Source organism: Panthera pardus, unplaced genomic scaffold (genome assembly GCF_024362965.1).
Source record: "Panthera pardus isolate Hobbes unplaced genomic scaffold, ASM2436296v1 HiC_scaffold_1, whole genome shotgun sequence".
NCBI classification, from domain to species: domain Eukaryota; kingdom Metazoa; phylum Chordata; class Mammalia; order Carnivora; family Felidae; genus Panthera; species Panthera pardus.
In genome coordinates this window covers 9,937,512-9,952,933 of record NW_026526654.1, presented here as the reverse complement: position 1 = coordinate 9,952,933, position 15,422 = coordinate 9,937,512, and the positions used below count along the sequence as shown (strand labels likewise).

At 50.2% G+C, this 15,422-nt stretch overlaps 1 protein-coding gene across 8 annotated transcripts in view; it reads right to left on the bottom strand.

Moving 5' to 3' along the window:
* Positions 1-9,789, bottom strand: part of TUBGCP3 (tubulin gamma complex associated protein 3) — a 75,128-nt gene extending 65,339 nt beyond the window's left edge. For 5 of the 8 annotated variants that reach the window (XM_053909576.1, XM_053909610.1, XM_053909725.1 and 2 more), the window contains exons 1-2: positions 9,179-9,494; positions 89-196 (exon numbers count right to left, since the gene is read on the bottom strand). In XM_053909576.1, coding sequence (XP_053765551.1) covers positions 89-196; positions 9,179-9,479 — 409 coding nt within the window. In that variant the 5' untranslated portion in view covers positions 9,480-9,494. Of the gene's footprint in view, positions 1-88; positions 197-9,178; positions 9,495-9,558 lie in introns of those variants that run through there. The other 3 variants (XM_053909709.1, XM_053909777.1, XM_053909746.1) reach the window with 2 other exon arrangements.
* Between the last annotated feature and the right edge of the window lie 5,633 nt (positions 9,790-15,422).

The following is a 15,422-nucleotide window of genomic DNA, read 5'->3' as shown; positions in this document are numbered from 1 at the left end:
ACGTACACATGCACAGAGATACATACGCATATGCACGTATACAAGTTTCAGAATCCAACACCTGGTAGCGCTGAAGAAAAATACGTACGTTCTTTCTTGATTTTTTCGGCTACGAGAAATTCATCTCTTTCGACGGTTGGGGCAAAGTTGCTGCCAATAACCCGCACTGCGTACTGGAACTGCTGGGCTACGTCAGCTGAAAGGTAAGTAAGAAGATGCAAATTATTGCCAATCAGGCTAAGCTCTGACCAGCTCACGCTTCCAGCCAGAGACAGCGGGCCGGGCACATAGATCTCCCTCCCAGCTTCCCAAGGTCTTAACTGAGAGAACAGAGAAGCTATTCAGAAACCAAAGCAAATGAATGAATAAATGAATATAACGAGAGTTCCAAGAAACAAGAAAGGGAGACAGCAACAGGCCAGGAAGGCTGAAGAATCCCAGACAATGAGCTGGACCGATGATCACAAAAACAGGGCAGGGAGAGTCACAGCCAGAACACGGCCCGTGAGAAGTAGCCCATTCGCGAGAACGTCCGAGAAGCTCCAAGGCTGAGGTCAACAAACACAGAAAACCAAAGTGGGCAGCTAACTTAATAGACAGTGTGCACCTCAGGCACCGATGACGGCTTAACCACGGATGTCTGCCTCTACTTCCTTCAACAACCCCACTAAACTAACAAAGAATTTTGTGGTTTGCTTGTTTAACAAAAGCAGAAACCCACAAGGGCAAAGAAGACAAGGTAGAAACTGCACCGACCAGAAGTCAGCCAGTGTGAGAAGTAGCAAAGCAAACGGACGGGTGGGAGCAGGTTCAGGACAGTGAGATGGGCCGTTCCAGGTCTGACTGGAGGGGCAGCAGGGGGTGGAGGGGGCAGAGCCACCAGTCCCAGCAAGAAACACAGCTCCCTCTGCAGAAGCCCAGGGAGGCTCCGAGGGCAGGGGGCCCCACTCATCGGAAGGTGTGAAGGAACTGGGGCAGAAGAGGACCAGCAGAAGGTCTGGCTGGACCACAGGCCCCCGGGGCCTCTCCCCCTTCTGTCCCCCACACAACCACTGACCGCCTCACCGGGCAACTCACACAGGGCCTGCTGGAAAGGCGCACGAAGGAAAGCAGCAGACTGGCTGGTGCCTGGGCAGCTCGGTCGGTTAAGCATCTTGACTCTTGATTTCAGCTCAGGTCATGATCTCTCAGTTCGTGAGTCTGAGCCCTGCACTGGGCTCTGCACTGGGACTCTCTCTCTCTGCCCCTCCCCTGCTAGTGTGTGCGCTCACATGCTTTCTCTCTCTCTCAAAATAAATACACTTAAAAAACAAAAAGTAGCAGACTGAACTTAAGGATGCCATCCCTCCTTCCCAGACACGGGGAGTCACAATTCCTATACAAGGAACACTAGCAAACCCAACACCCCCTACCTTCCCACTGATGCACAACCACCCAGCAGGGCACACCCCAACCTACTCCAGGCAACACCATTAACATCTTAGAGTCGTGAGTTCAAGCTCTGCATTGGGCTCTGCACTCGGCGTGAAGCCTACTTAAAAAGAAAAAAAAAAAAAAGAAAGCAACTTAAACGTGGGGGAAAAATGTGGTTTCTTTTGTAAACTCAAAAAAGAAGCTCACCCTATACCATACAACACATGCAAAAATTAACTTGACTACATCACGGTAAGAGTAAAACATAAGTAAAACATAACACTCTTAGAAGAAAAAAACCAACAGAAGAGATCTTTGTGACTCTAACTCAGACAAAGAATTCTTACGTAATATACCAAAATTCTGACCCATTAAAAAATGTGTTAAACGTGGGGCCCTGGCTGGCTCCATCAGTGGAGTGTGTGACTCTTGATTTCTGGGTTGTGAGTTCGAGTCCCACACTGGGTGTAGACATTACTTAAAATCTTTTTTGGGGTGCTGGGTGGCTCAGTCAGTTAAGCGTCCGACTTCCAACTCAGGTCATGATCTCATGATTTGTGGGTTCAAGCCCCACATTGCGTTCTGTGCTGACAGCTCAGAGCCTGGGGCCTGTTTAGGATTATGTGTCTCCCTCTCTCTACCCCTCCCTCACTCATGGTCTGTCTCTCTGTCTCTCTCAAAAATAAATAAAGAGTAAAAAAAAAAAAATTTTTAATGCAATAAATAAAATCTTTTTTAAAAAAAATGTGATAAACGGGACTTCATCCAAGATTAAACTTCTGCTCTGCAAAGGACACTGTTAAGAGAATGAAAATACTGAGGAAATATTTGCAAAACACAACAAAGGACCTGAATCCAAACTATAGGGAGAGAGCTCTGAAAACTCAATAAGGGGGGGGCAGGGAACACCCAATAAAAAACATAGCCTAAAAATGTTAAACAGACAATCAGCATGAAGGTGAACGGCACAGAAATAGATGACGTTAGTCATCAGGGAAACTCAAGACCACGATGAGACACCCTTATTCATCTATCCCAACTGCTGAATGAAACAGACCACCAGCACCCAGGCCAGGCGTCCCGTACACTGGCCGGGGACGGCGGGGGGGTGGGGGGGGGGGGGTGCATGAAGCTGGCACAGGCACTCTGGAAACATTCTGGCAGTTTCTTTAAAAGCTAAGCATACACTTTTCACGTGACCTAGCAATCCCACTTGTATCTATTCCAGAGAAATGAAACTTAGGGTGACATAAACCTCTGTACATGAATGTTTGCAGCCGCGTTCCCTAGGACTCCCCGTGACCGCCAGAGCCCAGGACCCATGCAGACACCCCCCCTATGTGCAGGGACAAGTAAGCCACGGGGCATCCGTGCAGTGGAACGCAGCTCTGCAGTGAAATGGAGTCACCTACTAACACATGCGGCACCACTAGTGAATCGCAGAAGCATCAGCAAAGTGAAAGTGGCCAGTCTGAAGAGCACACACGGTATGATTCATCTACACGATATTCTGAAAAAGGCAACACAGAACAATCTAGAACAGAGGACGGCTGCCAGAGGCAAAACAGCAACACAGAGGAAGCAGTTGTGAAATGTTTTTAAAACTATTAAATATTTAAAAACTAGGCCAGACACCAGATGGAGCTAGTCAGGGGTCAATAAACACAACAACACAACAAACACAAGTTAGAATTCACGAGGAAGAATGGCACTTTTCCCATAATTAGTCCTCAAATTGATGGAGCGCCAAGTGTTAATCCATATAAACTTTGAGTCCCACACCTAGACAAAGTTTCAGAGCACGAAAGCAAAATTTACATAGAGCGGAATTTCAGAACATAAAAGATAAAGAGAAGATCCTATGAGCTGCCAGATGGAGCTTCAAAGGAGTAAGAATCACTTTAACGGCAGATTCTCATCAGTGAAGGAATGAACACCTTCCAAGTGGACGGAAGGAAAATCACTTCAAACTTTCTGTATCTGATTGATGATTTAGGAGATGAGGCTCTTAAGCACTTATCCAGGCCAGCAAATCCTGTTGAATCCATTTCTCACGGTGCGTCCCCACATGCCCGTTCCACGGATCTATCCACCTGCAGCACGTGTCCTAGGTAGCCGGCCACCCTGTGTCTACTCTTGTCCCTTAGAGCAAATTATCCACATGGCGGTCAGAACGATCTTTTTAGAACATAAATAAAGTCATCGCTCTGCCTGACCCTCCCGTCAGGCCCAGAATCAAATCCAAACTCATGAGGACAGCCTGCCCGACCTGGTCCCTGGTCCCCGGTCCCTGGCCACGCCACCAGCACCACATCCCGCCTCTCCCCTCCCAGCTGCACTGGCCACACGCCAGCCGCGCTCCGTGGTCTGGCCAACCCTGCCAACCCTTGAGCATACCACCCCACCCCCGGCTTGTGGCCCGGACCCTGACACTCTTCTCCCACATCCTCCCAGGCCTCACCCCATCACTTCCCCCGGTTCTCTGTGGAAATGTCACCCCTTCAGACCGCCCTCCTCTCCCAAGCACACCCAAACACGCACACAGGAGAGAGACTACAGAGTCTTCCCTGAACACCACATCAGCACAGCATGTGTTCAGGACTTGGTGAGTGCGTACAAAGCAGGGCAGGGAAACAGCAAAGAGAAGTAATCTGAAGTGTTTTTGTGGAGTCCCAGGATCAGGGAGTAGTTTTAATTTTCTTCTTTATACTTTTCCACACCTTTAACATTTTCTAAGGAGTAAACATTAATTTTAATATGTTAAAAGTGGCACTGAAAATTTCTCACCTGCAAGGGTGCCTGTAAAACTGTTCTAGTTGAGAAAATGTTTTTAGATTACCATGATCCTGAGTTCTACAAAAAAAAAAAAAATACTTCATTAACATACTCAAGTACCTGAGACAAACATCTCCACTCCAAAAGTTTCATAAACTTTCCACTTTTCCAACAAAAATTCAAAACTCAACACCAGAAATCCTCTCCTCTCCCGTCTCTACACCCTGCACCTGTGGCACGTGTAGCATTTCACTGCCACCTCACCAACCACCTTCAACTTCCCTACCTGCTGGCCAGACCAGTGTGCAGTCTCTCTTTCCCGCTGACAGAAAATATCTGAAAATTCCATCTGTATTTTTAGGTGAAATCTATCTAAGTTTCAAAGGTAGACGCACAGAATACAGGCTATTAACTTCACAGTGACAATCATTCCTTGTTTGGTGAACCTAACCATCAAACAATATCCACTACAGATTTCCAGTTTAACACTCCCACAACATTATTCCATTTCTAAGGTAAAAACTAAGTTCAATCAGTAATTCAAAGAAAACTCCTAAGCGCCAAACACCACGGGCCCTAAGACGGGACAGAAAATAGTGGTTCACCAGGCAGCTCAGTGACAACACGAAACACAAGGCAAGTAACTCCACAGGCGACCCGTCTGCGATAAGAGCTCCTAAGAAAATGAGCAGGACGCTGTGCCGGCCAACAGGGAGGACCTCGCGACGTGGGCTGGTCAGGGAAGGCCTCTCTGAGGAAGCAGCCCTCTGACATGTAGGAACTCGCCACAAGAAAGGACACGAGGAAATTCAAGGGCTACTGTGTCCACGGTCCCTCAAAGGATGCCAGTGTCGCTAGTTCCAAAATCCAAGCCGTGTTCCATCCGGAGTCCCAGGGGAGGAGGTCCAGGCTGAAGCTCTTTGATGACTGGCTAGGTCCAAGATGAAAAATTAGAGTATTGCATTGTTTTCACCAGCAAACACCAAAAGAATGTGCTACGTCCTCACGTCCAATCCGCTCTGGGTATCAGGAGCCAAGGCAGGAAGGCAGTGTTCCTCTGCCCAGCCCCTGAGAGTATCCCCCTGAGAAGCAGGCACCAGTGAATTCAAGGACACACTGCCCAAGCAGCCGCTGTACCCACGCACACTCTCCAAACAAGCCATGCGGAGAACACACAGGTGAGGACAGAGGCGAGAGGTCGTTCCACAGGCCGGGCAGGTGCTTAGGTTCCTGCACTCAGCACAGAGATGGAAGGTGCCAGATTCCACACAGAAGAGCAGGAAGGAATTAATTCAAGACATCAGGTTCCAGAACCAGAGATGTGGGTTCCGATCCTGGCTCTGCAATTCACCAGCTTGGTGACGGTGAGCAAACTACTTTATCTCTCCGCGCGCGTGTCCCCATCTACAAAACGAGGTTAGTGAGAAGTATTCCAACTGTCCAGCAACATTGGGAGTTAAATACACCAGCTCACAGTGTATGCAGAGTGTGGCAGAGAGTAAGTTGTTGAAAAACGTTAGGTATTTTTATTAGTATTAATCTGAAAATGTCATTTCAATGCATGATCTGTCTGCCATAGCCATTAAAACCACAACTCAAAGCACCCGGCTTTTAACTTTTCAGCAAGACAATGTGGCCTTCATCCTGTAGATTACACGTAGGAAACAAACTCTCTTCACCTGGCGTGATCAGATGTCCCCTCTAGAAAGGACCCGTGGCTGCAGCACAGAAGAGGTTCGCGTTCAGGACAAGGGAGACGGCGGGACCACATGGCCCTGATGCCAACGTGAAGGGTCCAAAGAGCACTCCGATGTGGGCCCAAGAGTTCGTAAGTGACAGTTACCTTCTAGACCCCGAAAGGGTTCCACGAGCACTCAGGTAGAAAATGAACATAAAGATGCACAGAAATAAGTGAATCCAAAGCCTGCGGCTGCGTGCTCTCCTGGGATTCGCAAAGTGAGCGGGGTGGAGGTGTGTGGTTTGGAAGCGATGCACACACGACACTGCTGTCCTATGGAACAGGACGGCATGTCGGCCAACACAGAGCAAGCATGTAAACCTGAAATTCTTTGCCCCTCCGGACGCAGGCCACAGGCCACAGGGACTCTGCGCTTGAGACACCACACTCCCACACGGACCTACAGAGTCACACTATCTGGAGACGGTGCCCACGACATCAATTCCAAGGAGGTATCACATGGAGAGATGCACGGTGACAAGGTGTGAAGGCTTAGCTACCGTAAAAGGCCCCCCCTTAGACCACTGCCACACCACCAGTCCCGCCACAGCAACCCTGGTACCAGGTTCTCGTGTGGCCACACTCCACGCGCAGCTCCCACGGAATGCAAGGCTATGCTCCAAAACAGAAACAAGACATGCTGCTCTAGACTTGGGGCTCTCAGACTGAAATTTTCAGTCTCAGGGTCCCCTTCCACGCTGATGATTGAGGATCCCTAAGAGGATTTACTTATTCATGTGTAGGTTATATCAATATTTACTGGATTGGGAATTTAAACCGAGATCATTTTTAAATTTTAGATCATTTTAAAATAACAGTAAGCCCACTAAGCACAACTTTCCAATGAAGCCTAAAACACTGGAATTTCTATGTCAGTAGACATTTAGTGCACATTTCAACATACACTTAATGTAACTTTTAACATATATTTAATATACGTTGATTTTCCCAAGTATATAATCAAGGAAGACCATAATTCATTCATCTGGAACTTCATCAAGGGCTCTTCACCACTTCAGAAAATCATGACACCAACAGCAATACCGCGTGAGGCCCACGAGTCACCAGGACGGCACCCCATCCGCCTGCACCGTGGCTCGGAGCACACTCACAGCACTGTCACAGCAGAAGATAGTCATCTCACCTCAGTGCACAGTGTACCGGAGCTGCCCCTGAGCATTTGTGTTCAAATACTCACCTAACAAAACCCACTGTGCTTGTTATCTTCTAGTTAGGAAAAGGATTACAAAGTATGAAAAGGAAGGTTGCTTCTGAAACATCCAGAACACACTGGCTGGCAGTATGTGTGTGTTTCAAGCAAATTCGAAGGCTGGAAAAGGTGAGAAATAATGATTACATTAACTTTATAAACATATCAAGCACCAGGGGGCGCCTGGGTGGCTCAGTCAGTTAAGTATCTAACTTGGGCTCAGGTCATGATCTCGCGGTTTATGAGTTCGAGCCCCGCGTCGGGCTCTGTGCTGACAGCTCAGAGCCTGGAGCCTGCTTCAGATTCTGTGTGTGTGTGTGTGTGTGTGTGTGTGTGTGTGTGTGTGTGTGTCTGTCCTTCTCCCACTCACGCTCTGTCTCTCTCTCTCCTTCGGAAATAAACATTAAAAAAAATTATAAAATAAAAGTAACAGGTATCAATTATTCCTCAATATCATAGTCTTGGAAAAGCAATATTATAATAATACAAGGCCAATTGTTTATAACATGACCTTAGAAAAAGAATTAATCAAATGTTCTACTTAGTTACCAGATAAAATACCCACTAACGAAAAGATTTTTTTAAATGTCAAACACTGTAAAGGAAGCAATTAATATTGCTTTTGTTCAGTAAGGTAGAACAAATCAGAACAAGGCAAGCTATTAAATACTTATAAATTCTTCAGTAAATAGCATGTATTTGGAATTACGAATATAATGGTTTGCCAATCCTCGCGGTCCAGAACAGAGCTAACGGAATCATCTTTGATGGATTTTATGATCCATTTTGTTCAGAGAGGATCCCCTCAGGATCTCGCAGAGAACATATTTACTCTTACATTTAAACACTGTTCTAAAGAGAGACAGGAGGAGGCAGAACTCTGCTGAAGATAAGTGCTTTAATCTCCTTGAAGGGTGAAACAATCAAAAAGAGCCTCAAATTTTAAAAAAGAATTTTTTTTTTTTTTATCGAGAAACATCATGCTACCTCACAATGAGTGGCCTTCAAAGTCCACGTATGAGCATGGGGGGAACGGACAACTGTGTGGCTTATCCTGGAAGGAAAACCGAGGACCCGCCGGCACAGTGAGACCGCTGGCGTTAGAGTGAGTGAGTGGTAACCAGCAATCTCAGTCCTCTGGCTTCTCCTAGGATCAGGAACATGGAATCAGAAAGGTAACTCGGGGTGCTTGAGGTGCACGTACAGGAAAGCTGGAGACAAAACCTGAAAACAACAAGCCAGGCTCGCAACCTGTGCACCTGTCCTCTCTCTGGGGAACCCTCTCCAGGTGCTCCTGGGCCCCCCTACCCTCACTCCAGTCCAACGAATCATCTCCGCAGAGGCTTTCCCTCACTTCTTCCCTCAAAATCCCAGCACCCGCTCTATCTCCGTTTCAGCATTTATCCCTAACCTACAATTACCTATTTTACCACGACTCCTCCCCTAGAATGTACATCTACCAGTGGAATCACTGGTCTGTGCGTCTCCGCATCACACAAGCACCCAGCATAGTGCCTAGGGTTGGGGAGCCCAAAGGGACAGACTTAAACTTTATAAAATGTCCCAAGAACTGTGTGAGGTTGGTGTCATTGAATAGGCTGACGGGAAAAAAAAAAAATCCAGCTTTTACTCCTACGGCTATCATAGAACATCAAATCAAGTATGTACCTAATTGTCATGAATCGCGAAAAGTTAAAATTTGGTCATTATATTTTCAAAGTAATTTTGTGTAAAGTCTTCCAGCAAAAACTGCACGATTTCTCGTCCACCGCACAGCGCTGAAGGCATAAGCAACCCCGTGTCTTCAGTTACCCAGAAAATCCCTCCAGGGTGGACTCCACGCATCCCCTTCGCGTCCCGCCAAAACAAACACCAAGAGGGCAAGCCATGTCAAATCGTAAAACACCGCGGCCGCAATGGCTCCACGCCCCGCAGGGCTGGGCTTGGGTATCGGCATCCGCAGGGCGGCCTCTCCAGGACAGCTTCGTACCAAGTCCAACCTCAACCCTTGGAAGAAAACCGGGGAGGTAACAGTCACGCACCCCCGCTTCGCAGCACACTCCGACCGCTCGACCTTCCCGGGGGGGCAGGGAGCACGCTGCTGCTCGCCAGCTCCCGGCCACCCGGCCCAGGCCACCGCTGCCCTGCCTCCCCGGTGACTTTGAACAAGGTGGACGCGCCCGCGAGCCGCCGTGCCCGGCTTCGCCCCCCGGGCCCGCTGCGCCCGGAGCGGTGACTCAGCCCCGCCGGGGTCCGGCCTCCCTGCCTCCGCCCCCGGGGCTGCAAGCCCTCCGCAGGCCGCCCCGCCCCGGGGACGCGCCCCTCCCCAACCCCGCCGCCCATGCGAGGCCTCCGGATCCCAGGCTGACGGGCGGCCTCCGGGACACGCCTCGGCCCCGAGCCCCCGACCCAGCCCCGCTACCTTCGCTCCTGCCCAGGATCCGGCAGCACAGGTTCTGCAGCAGGACGTTCGGCGACTTCTGGTCCGGGGTCGCCATCCTCGCCTGGGACCGCCCGCGGGGGCCCCGCAGAGCCCCCCGGCTCTCGCCCGCCCCACGCCCCACGCCACGCAGGATCCGGTCGTCCCCGACGGGCTACGGCCTCTCGGGCACCGCCGGCGACCAGGCCGCCATTTTAACGGAACCCGCCGAAACCGCGGGCCCTTCCCACAATGCCCCGCTTCTTCCGGCCGCTCGGGGCGCTGGTGCGCCGGCCTCAGAGTTCCCCACTCCGTGGCGCGCGGTCCCCGGACCGCGGCTACCGCGCGTGAAGGGTTCCGGCACCAGCTGCTCCAGCTGCTCAGACCGCACGGTCCTCGAACGGGGTCCTGTGGCCCAGGTCCCCCAACACTCCTGAGGTCAGGAAGGCCACTGATTTGCTCTGTGCTCAATAGCATCTTTATAATCCATAATTTTTAAAAAGTTTTAATGTTTATTTATTCTTGAGAGACAGAGCACGAGTGCGAGCAAGGGAGGGGCAGAGAGAGGGAGACACAGACTCCGAACAGGCTCCAGGCTGTGAGCTGTGAGCACAGAGCCCAACACGGGGCTCGAACCCATGAACTGTGAGATCATGACCCGAGACGAAGTCAGACGCTTAACCGACTGAGCCCCCTAGGAGCCCCCGTAGATTTTTTTTTTTTTTTTTAAACATCATTGGCTCAAGCTGACATTTGGTGGAAGAAGTCTGCTTAAAGGCAAGATTTTATGGGTTTTGACACTTGGTTGACATTGACACCCAGTACACTTTCTAGGTTTTCATAGATAGCATGTGACTATTCACCATCCCTAACCCCAGGCTCCCCTCCCCACACGTCCGGGGTAACTAGTCATCTGAAGACTAAGTCAGGCCTATGAAGACTGAGGGGGGAAGGGCCTGAAGAGAACAAGGCAGATCAGTAGGCCATCACAAGGCATTTGAAACTCTGTTATACACACCTGCACACAAGTGCGGGGGGAGGCTGCAGGCACTGAGAAATGCCCCACCGGATAACAAATGAGCCAATCCACACACCAACTGGTCAAAGATGTGAGATGCTGGCGGCCAGGAGCTTTGCGGTTCCCGTGACTGCAGCCAGTTAGACACAGGCAACACTTACTCCACTGCGGACCAACCTGTTTCCTTCCTGAGAATCTGGAATTAAGATGAAAAGAGCTTGTATCCACAGATGGGCTGCACTATACCGCAGAAAAACAGGCACCTAACAACAATCAAGTGAGCTGAGCGCAAGAGAAAACTCCACCCCTTCCTTCCCAGGGTGGAGGAAGACAGCAGGCCTTACAAAGGGGACCCCCTGAGGCTTCTCACTGAGGATGGCACCTGAATGAGGTGTCCCGAAGGAGGGCTGGGCCCTAAAGGGACCTACTTGGCCGACCATGCATTTAATACCCACCTTGCACCACGTGAATTCTAGGAACAGGAAAACCAGAAGAGCCCCAGGACAATCGTCAAGCAGGTGTCTGAGAGAGGCGACTGCAAGGCCAGCACCTCACGCCCAGAACAGAGCTGCAGCGTCAGACGTCAGATGTGGCGGGTGGCGCCAGTGTCCTCCCTCCCAGCGATCCGCTATGCATGCAGGGTTTCTGAGGTAACAGAGCCCCCATCGCAGTCGTGACAACAACATCACACAGCACCAAGACTGTGCGAGGCACAGTGAGGGAAGGAAACTGCACAGTGCATGGCCCAGAAGAGTGGATACGGTGCCAGCGTGTCCTGTCAACGCCCATCGCTGAAATTTACCTGAAGGTGCCTTGGCTCTTCCAATACGAAGATGGAAACACAGCAACTAAAATGCAGTGTGGTAGGCATGCGGCAGGGATATCCTACCAAGTGGCAACTCAGATACAAAACCAAGGACCCCACATTTTAAAGAAAGCCACGGAAAACGGGAGGCAGATGCTGCATCAGGACTGATAGCACGTGACCCAGCAGACATGCTAACTCTCCAGCTATGTTCACTCCCACCCTAAAGGTCCACCCCCTGCTGATCAGCTGACCATGGAGAAGGAGGGCGCTCTGGAGTCCCGAAACTATTTCAGGGACATCAGGACCTGCCAGGACCCTGCAGAGTCAAAACCTCCTGCGTGGAACCCACAAGGAAAGCCACGTGTGTGCCTCACAGACAACTGGTCTCAGATGCCCATGCGGAGATGGCCACTTGGGGCCAACCTGTCGGAAGGTGTGCCTGCATGCAGAGCTAACCGAGAGATGCCTGACCTTTGTCCTGACCCCTCTGCCCTGACTCCAATCCAGGGAGTTAGAATCAGCAGGGAGGTGAAGGAAAAGGGAAGAACAAATGTCACCGTCTCCCTCGGGCGCCTCAGGCTGGTGACGCCTGGCTGTGCAGGGATGAGGAAAACCCATGAGCTTCAGGCTGGGTCCAACATGGGAGCTTTGCGTCGACCTGGGCAGGACTTCCTCAAACACTGGATGTGACCGAGAGGCCGCGAGTGCCTCAGGCGCCACTAAGGACGGGACAGGGAGAAGCGACCTAACCCATCTGGGGAACTTGGCTGGCAAAAAATACTTTTTGGCACAAGTATCTTTTTGGCAAGATTTTGTAACCGGAAAAATTCTACTTTTAGTGTTTAAGCCCTGACGTTAGACTCCTTAAAGGCAGGTCCCCGATGCTATGGTGTAGGAACCAACCATGGGGCCCTGTTCACATTTCTTGCCTCCCAGAATTGTCACCTGTTTGTAGTCCCCTCCCCTCGGCTCTGGATAGACCCGCTAGTTTGCTTTTCCTGGTAGGAGCAGTGAGGGCCAGCTCCCAGCCTCAGCCTCCAGAAGGCCTGGCAAGCACCTCTTTGCTCTCCTGGGAGCCTGGAGCTGCCATGTCAGAAGGCCAGCCACTCTGCAGGACAGACCACAGGTGCAGGCCACATGGAAAGGGAAGGACCCTGAGACCCCAGGCAATGAGGGCAGCCAGCTACCCCAGTGTCCCAGCTGAACCCGGTCCCCTGCTGTCGAGCCAGCTAAATGCAGAGACTATGTGCAAAGCAAACAGAATCCACCCAGATTGTGGAATTGTTAGCAGATAAAATGCTCATCGTTCTCAGCATGAACGTTTGGGGATGGTTTGTCACACAGCAGAGAGCACTAGTGTGCATGGTGTTTGCCTGGAGTGTTCGAGCATGGCCACGTGGAGGACGGGCCTGCCTTTCCCTGTCTGCCCTGCCCCGATTTGCCCTACATCTGGACAACACTGCAATGCAAGCCCCCAGGACAGCTGGCCCCCCTGCTAGGTTCAGCCAAAGGAGTCACTGGTAGAGAAGTGGAGGTCAGAAGGAGACGACGGCAGCGATCACCCTGTGGCATTCGGCCCTCGCCTTCTCCATGCCAGCAGCCAAACGTCCTCTACAGCTGCACCTGCCACCAGCCTGCCCCTTCTTTCATGGTCCCAATCTCCCCTGTGCAGCTCTCCTTCCAGATCTCACCCCCACGGGAAGATTCCAGAACATGGCATATGGTAAATCAGCTCTTCTCGCCGTCTCTTCAGCCCTATGCCAAGTAGCCACTTTCTGCACTTGCTCATCCGAGTTCCTCACCTCCTGCTGCAGCCGCCTGCATGACCAGTTCCCTGTATTAAGTCCCCTGCATTGCTGGCATGGCTTCTGTCTTGCAGACTGGCCCCTGCTCTCCAGTCCTTGCTAGTAAGGGATGATCGCAGGGCCGAGATCCTCAGCTGGGGTTCCAGGATGGAGCTGCTCATGTCTGAGCTCAGATATGTTAGGATCCTTTTGAAGGTGGAACCCATCACGTGTGGAGGCACCAACCCGAGCTTTTATCAGCACCGGCTGATAGCAAGACCCTGGGGAATTAAGTAGCTGCCGTAGTCAGATGTCAGGGCAGCAAGGACGGCCACCAAGACCACAGTGTGGGTGGACTGGACTGGAGTATATTTGGAAAGCTTGGGTATAGCTTAAGGTGCAGTCACGGAACCAGAGCGTTCCAACAGCAGCCTTCAGAGGAATCTCTTATTTTTTTTAAGATTTGTTTTATTTACTTATTTTTAAATAATCTCTACACCCAACACGGAGCGTGAACCCACAACCCCGACACCAAGAGTCACCTGCTCTACCGCCTAAGCCAGCCAGGTGCCCCGAGGAACGTCTTATTATTGCGCTGGCAAAGTAGCAGAACTGAGGACCAGACTCCGAACTTCAAGTTGTGAACTATGATGTAAGTTGGACACACAGTCCTGCCAAGACTCTTACATTAAGGGCTGGTCATTAATGGAGGAGAAGTGCGACCCTGAGATTTGGGGTGGAGACATTGGAACAAACGTGAAATCCCGAGTCATCAGGACTTTCTAAAACAGAGCATAAAACCTCTCCTCTGTATGCAGAGAATGGCCTTGAAATCCTTGATTTCCTGAAGCAGTTCTCATTAGCAGATATTCTCATTAGCAAAGAAAGTGGACTTCCACAGGATTCAGATAATCCAGATGAAGGAATGAAAGAAAGCCTGCCCCAGAGAAACAAAAATAAAAAATGACCTTCCAAATAAACTGGGCGGTAGATGTAATTAGTGTTCTCGTGTCTTCAAAGTGTCCTGCAGAGGCAAGAGTACTAATTTATATCAGACTTTAATAAATCAAGGGCCTAGAAACCACTAAATAAAGGGTAAAATATTGTTACCAGACTAAAAAAAGAGAACATAGGATAAAAAATTTTCATCCACAGGGGCGCCTGGGTGGCGTAGTCGGTTAAGCGTCCGACTTCAGCCAGGTCACGATCTCGCGGTCCGTGAGTTCGAGCCCCGCGTCGGGCTCTGGGCTGATGGCTCGGAGCCTGGACCCTGTTTCCGATTCTGTGTCTCCCTCTCTCTCTGCCCCTCCCCCGTTCATGCTCTGTCTCTCTCTGTCCCAAAAATAAATAAAAAACGTTGAAAAAAAAATTAAAAAAAAAAAAAAATTTTTCATCCACAAAACACACACACACACACACACACACACACACACACACACTGAGAGAGAGAGAGAGAGAGAGAGAGAGGAAAATAAACATGGAACAGGAGGGACAAAAGAAAACAAATTAAGACGGTATAGTTAAGCCAAAGTATATCACAAAAAGGGTGGCTCAGTCGGTTAAGCGTCCAACTCTTGCTTTCAGCTACGGTCATGATCTCACGGTTTGTGAGTTCAAGCCCCACGTCAGGCTCTGTGCTGACAGTGTGGAGTCTGCCTGGGATTCTTTCTCTCTCCCTCTCTCTCTGCCTCTCCCCACTCTCTCTTTCAGAAATAAAGAAAATATTTTTAAAATGTCATTTTCTCTGTTTTTAAGTAGCAAAATTTAAAAACTGGAAACTCTATGCCACTCTCTCCCAGTTTTTCAGTGTGTTCGTTCCGCTCATTTTCCACACCTGTATTATTAAGAACTTCTTCATACCTCTTACAATCTTAAGTACTGAAAAGGTGTGAGGCCCCTGGGTGGCTCAGTCGGTTGAGCATCCGACTTCGGCTCAGGTCGTGATCTCATGGTTGGTGAGTTCAACCCCTCATCAGGCTCTGTGCTGACAGCTTGGAGCCTGGAGCTGCTTCATATTCTGTGTCTCCCTCTCTCTCTGACCCTCCCCTGATCACGCTCTGTCTCTCTCTGTCTCTCTCTCTCTCTCTCTCAAAATAAATAAACTTAAAAGATCACACTGACTGTAAGTGAACCGAGTCCACAGATGTGAGCTGCAATTCTAGTCACTGTATGTCCAAGCTGCGATCTGTCAACCTGACTTCTCTGTTGTTGTCGACCTTGATCACCTGCCTGAGCTAGTGTTGGTCAAGCCACGCTT